Genomic DNA, 5,468 nt, shown 5'->3' on the forward strand with positions numbered 1-5,468 from the left:
CCCCCCCCCCCCCCCCCCCCGCCCCTTTGAATTAATGTTGTGGATTACATGCATCAATTGTATTAAATTTTGACTTTAAGACGATCGTCATCGAGTATCGAGTGCGGTACATGAGATGTACAAATTGGTGCAGGCAATAATTCTCTCAGAAAAGAGTGTCTCCTGCAGCTTGGTAGCTATTAAAGGGGAATAGGATGAGCAGTGACATTCTCAAGAATCCATCTGTGATGCTTCAGATGCCCACTCAAATAATCCATGGATTATTTCCGAACAAATTACAATAATCAGTACATATAGAAAAGGATTCTGCGTTCTAGCAGATATACTCCAATCTAAGCAACATGTCTTAAGTAGAATCTCTAGAAGATGCATCACAAATGAGAGAAAGACAAGATAGTATTAGTAACACCATAAGGAGTAGCCAAGTATAAGAACCTTAAAATAAAACAACAAAGGGCAAAGTGTTATACTTCAAAGCTGCAGATGCAGTAGAGCAAAGTGCTACACTTTGAGCTACAAGTTGGCGGGATGTAAGCGCGCCACTCCACCTGCTCTCGCCCATATAACAAAAGATAGATCAACCACTGCCAGAGAGAGAATCGACAAGCAAAAGCATTTTGAAACAACATGCTAAGATGATATAGCCAACCTTATCAAACTAGAACCCGAGCTGATATACATAAGCTGCAGATAAAAGTACATTCCGTTAAAAAAAAAAACGAGGCGATCACTTGCATGCAATCCGACAAAGCACGTCAGCGAAGAACAAAGTACAAAACCAAAGAGGCAGCTTAAAAAAAGGGGGGAGAAAAAAACTAATAGGATGAAACTAACAAAACCAAAAGTAAATACCCCTTCTTAAAACAAACAAACAAATCCACACTTAGTTTTACTTTCGGCAACTGATTGCGCATTCCGGCTAATAAGCTCACAGCGAGGGGATGGTCAGGGGATTATGATTCTCCTGCCTTGGGCTACTTCCTGTGCTACTAGACAAGGAACAGAAGTTATTACTCTTCTGCAGAACACCAGTCGGTGAAGACTCTAACCGCGGGCTCGAGCTCGAATCCCAGCCGTCCGTTAAGAGGTTCAGTGATGATTCCGAGCAGTTCTTGCTTTGGCCCTTAGGCGTAGTAATGTTACTATTGTTGGTGTTGGTCAAAACTTCCCCTAGAGGCCCCCCAATCGAAGCAGCCTCCCAAGATATTGGTATCCAATTTGCATGTTGCCTTTGGCTCGACTCAATGGTAATAGGACCAAACTCGCGAGAGAGTCTAAGGGGCGACAGCGTCAATTTCTCGTGGTTAGGAGAAGAGGAAGAGGAGGAGAAGTCAGAAGGAGCCATCGGGATAGAAATGGAGAGTTGGGTTCTGTCGCACTGCATCTCTTCCACCTCCGACCAAGAACGGGTTTTAGACCAATCGTCGATGAAATGGTGAAGCGGAAGGAGTTGGGTGTGCTCATCGAGTTTATTAGTCGGCGGTATTAAGCTGAGGTTTTCCGAGAAGGAGCTTCTCGGAGAGTTCATGAGGGGTTGTTCAAAGGGATTGTACGGCTGCCGTTTTGAGGTCGGAAGGAAAGCATCTATGATTGGTTTTTGGTTTACGGAAGTTAGCATAGAGAGGTTTTGGGAGTCATGCGCACGATCGCTTACGTTCTCTTTGCTCATCAGCATCCTGCAGAAACATAAATCATCGATACAGAAAGGAAAGTTGGAATTAATAGAAAAGTTCAATATCTTTCCAGAAGAACTGGCACATTGTACAAGAAACTTTTGTAACACTATATAGAGTACATATCATGTTGTTGTAAACTATATATATTTAGTATTAAAATGGTATGGAACGTTCAGAAATATTAAAAGAAAAAATAATGGTACTAATCTTATGACAAGTAACAATTCAAATATGTTACATTGATTATGTTTATACTCTATACTATATCATCTAGCCAATATTCACAAAATTACATTACATAACCAACAGAAAAAACACTGGAATCTATATCACGAGTAAAGAGCAAGCACAGGGCAATAATCTCAGTAAAATAAAAAGACCAAAGTGCATTTGAGAGTTATATCTGGATAAATGGGTCGCTCATATTTTTCGTGATAACATGGAGATGATTATTCAATAACTTATAGAAGGTGTGCAAACCATTATATGAAACTGTGATTAAATGTAGAAGTATCTGAATTCGGGGCTTTTTCATAAAACATATATATAACATTAAAACAGGAAATAATTAACGCCTGAGAAACGATTAATTGATTCTACCTGTTCAAATCTGCGGAGCAATCGGTCATACTCAAACCCAAGCTTTTAGTATTCTGCTGCTGCCGTGCGATGGAAAGGTTAGTAGTGGTGGTGGTGGTGGTGGTGGTGGTGGTGGTGGTCGACGAAGCGCCACCACCGCCGCCACCACAGGATACAGCAGCTGAGGAAGCTGTTTGTGAGGAGGAAGCGGCGGCAGCGGCGGCAGCAGCGGCGATGGACTTGGCAGCGGCATGATGGCCAATGGATTGGCCTTCCACATGCTTTCTTGAACGGTGACGGCCCCTGTTCATGTGGCGCTCACAGTACTTCTGGTCGGGCACTGCGTCCCGAGAGCACCGCCACTTCTTCCCGTCCGTCCGACGGCACCGCCCGGGCTCCGGATCTGCGTTACTACCGGAATAGCCCAGATGAAATGATCCCCACCCCACTGCACACACACACACACACACACAAATCAAAAACAGTGTTAAAACGATATCCAAAGCTGATCCTCATGATAAACATTTTAATGGAATAAATTCCCGCATTAAATTCTGATGGGTGCGTCGCAGCTGGTATTGCTTCTAGTTTTAAAAATCACAACCTCTGAATGATTTTGTGTGTTGAAACTTCATAACAGATCAAGGATATTTATTTCAGTATGTATGTATGAAATAATTTATTTATACATTAATTTTATACTACTAGTATGAAGATTCTCACCCGAGTACAAAAGAATATATGCTTATGAATAGATAAAAATGGCATCTTTCAACCTCAAAACCAATTTATTACACATTTACAAAGATTATACAATGCTTTATCTTTAAAAAAGATCATAACAAAAGCATCTTTCCTGAAGAAACCCAGTCATACGGAGCGACCAAATGGTTGCAACACTGGGAACCAATAAAGGCCTTCAAAAAAATAGACTTTTTTTTTTTATATAAACTTATTCCCCACAATGCAACAACAACACCAAAGTGATGAAACCATAGTAGAACAGAGTATACCCATGTGTACCTTGTGGGATTTAAATAACAGGACCAAAAATGAAACCAAAAAAGAAAAAGAAAAAGAAGAGAATAGTGGGGGGAGAGGAGAGGCTCACATGTGGTTGGACCAAAAGATGAGAATGGAGGGAACCCAGATGGGTTTAGGCTCCTCCTGAATGGGATGAGGAGAGAGGGTGGTATGGGTGCATTAGCAACAATGTACTTGTAGATCAATGCTTGGTGCTCCAGCTCCATCCACTGTGTGGGGGTGAAGGGCCCTCTCACACGTGCCAAAACCCCATGCATGCTCCCATTTGAGCTCCCTGAACCCAACCCTGCTCCAGCACATAACAGAGGAGGGAATAAGAAAAGAGATGTTAGAGACTAGGACACTTCAAAACTGCTTAAACATAAGGAAAGAGAAAAAAAAAAAGTCCTTTTGCTATCATTTTCCCTTGCATGAGAGGGTTCAGAGGAAAAAGAGATATCCATAGATAGAGAGAGGTCTACATGCTTGTTTTACTTGGTTCCTATTGATCTCCCATGCTTTCCTGTTCCCCCGCCTTTTTTTTTTTTTTTCTTTGAACCAAAGGAAAAAAGAAACAAATAATCTTTGATGAGGGGAAAAGAAAACCCATCATCTCCAAAGCCACATCTTTGAGGACAAGACCCTAAAAAAAAGAAAAGAACCTTGCATGCTTTTCTCCTTGACAAGACCCCAAAATCAAAGATGTCAACAAAAAAAAAANGGAAAAAACAAAAAGCCCATAAACAAGTTCTGAAAAAAAAAGAAAGAAAGAAAAACAAAAAAAAAAAGATCTCTTTTTTTTGGTTTGGTGGGGGTGTATACCTGCATTTCTAAAACAAGAGGGTGCTGAAGAATAGTAGGGGAAAGCCCCACCATTGGTGTTGGCTGGTGAGGAGGAGAAGCTGAGCATCTGCTCCCCATCAGAGAACAGGGAATGGGAGTGTGATCTCAAAAGCGAGCAGGTAGAAGAAGAAGAGGAGGAAGCACTAGAGGTGGAAGAGGCTTCCTTAGTGGTGGGCGCCAATGGCGTTTCCTCTGTCCTGGCCATTTTCAACAACCTCCACTCACTCTCCTCTCCTCCCCCATTACTCCTCCCATGCTTCAGAAAACTAGATCCAGAGTCTAATGGGGAGAAGAAACCAACTCCAACTCCAACTCCAACTCCAACTCCAACACCATTACCACTCTCTGAGGAGGAGCCCACCAACCCATCCATGGCCATTGCCACACCACCACCACCACCACCACCACCACCACCTAAGTCCATGCTGTGCCCCCACTAAAGAGTACTGTGGCAAGCTCTGGTGTGTGAACCGTGAAGAGGGTGTTGAGGAGGAAGAAGGGGAGTTGGGCTCATGAGATGGGGGGGTGAGTGAAGGGGGAGAAGAAGAGTGGGAGGAGGTGGAGGAGGAGCATTCTTATGGTGGTGTAGAGATAGAGAGAGAGAGAGAGAGAGAGAGAGAGAGAGAGAGAGAGAGAGAGAGAGAGAGTGGAGGTTTTGGGTTTGGGCTTGAGCTCAGAAAACCAGGCTGGTTTTCTTTTTAGGAGAGGGGAAGTAAATTATTGAAGGAGAGAGAAAGAGGGAGAGAGAGAGAGAGAGTATGAAGAGAGAGAGAGAGAGAGAGAGAGAGAGAGAGAGAGAGATGAGGGTGTAAATGTAATATACAAATAATAAATGTGCTCTCTATCTTGGAGAAACCAACAAAAAATTTGGTGGGCAGTTTTGGGTATGCCAAATATCTTTATGAGCTTTAACTAAAAATTAAGAAAAGATGAAAAAAATTAATTTGTAGTGATTTGTAAATTTTCTATTAATAATTTTTTTTTTTATTTTTAGAAATAGATAGTTGTTCTCTGTTTCGTTTATTTCATTTTAAAATAAACTTAGCTAAAAATGTGAATCAATTAGGATTCGAACTTGAGACCTCGGGCACCAACCACCTAGCCATTTGCCACTTGATTTAGAGATGGTTGATTAATAGTAAAAATTTTTTTAAAAAAAAATTGGTAGGGGTTTGTAAATTTTTCAATAGTATCTACTCGTTTGACGCCCCACTTTCCAAGGGTCACCATCTTAAAACTACTCTGGTTCTAACAAACTTAATTTTTTTAATCTTTTGAATCTAACTATCATTCATAATATTGTAGTCGGATTTAAAAATTTTAGCCCTATTATATATGATTAACTCT

General features: G+C 41.4%; 1 protein-coding gene across 1 annotated transcript; it reads right to left on the minus strand.

The window, feature by feature from the left end:
- LOC109718131 (growth-regulating factor 6-like) lies at positions 402 to 4,853 on the minus strand. The gene is made up of 4 exons (XM_020244154.1): positions 4,101 to 4,853; positions 3,367 to 3,585; positions 2,277 to 2,703; positions 402 to 1,676 (listed from the first exon to the last, which is right to left on the minus strand). The coding sequence occupies exons 1-4, from the start codon at positions 4,543 to 4,545 to the stop codon at positions 929 to 931; spliced, it is 1,839 nt and encodes a 612-aa protein (XP_020099743.1). The 5' UTR covers positions 4,546 to 4,853; the 3' UTR covers positions 402 to 928.

The sequence above is a fragment of the Ananas comosus genome, linkage group 12, assembly GCF_001540865.1.
Source record: "Ananas comosus cultivar F153 linkage group 12, ASM154086v1, whole genome shotgun sequence".
Classification (NCBI taxonomy): Eukaryota; Viridiplantae; Streptophyta; class Magnoliopsida; order Poales; family Bromeliaceae; genus Ananas; species Ananas comosus.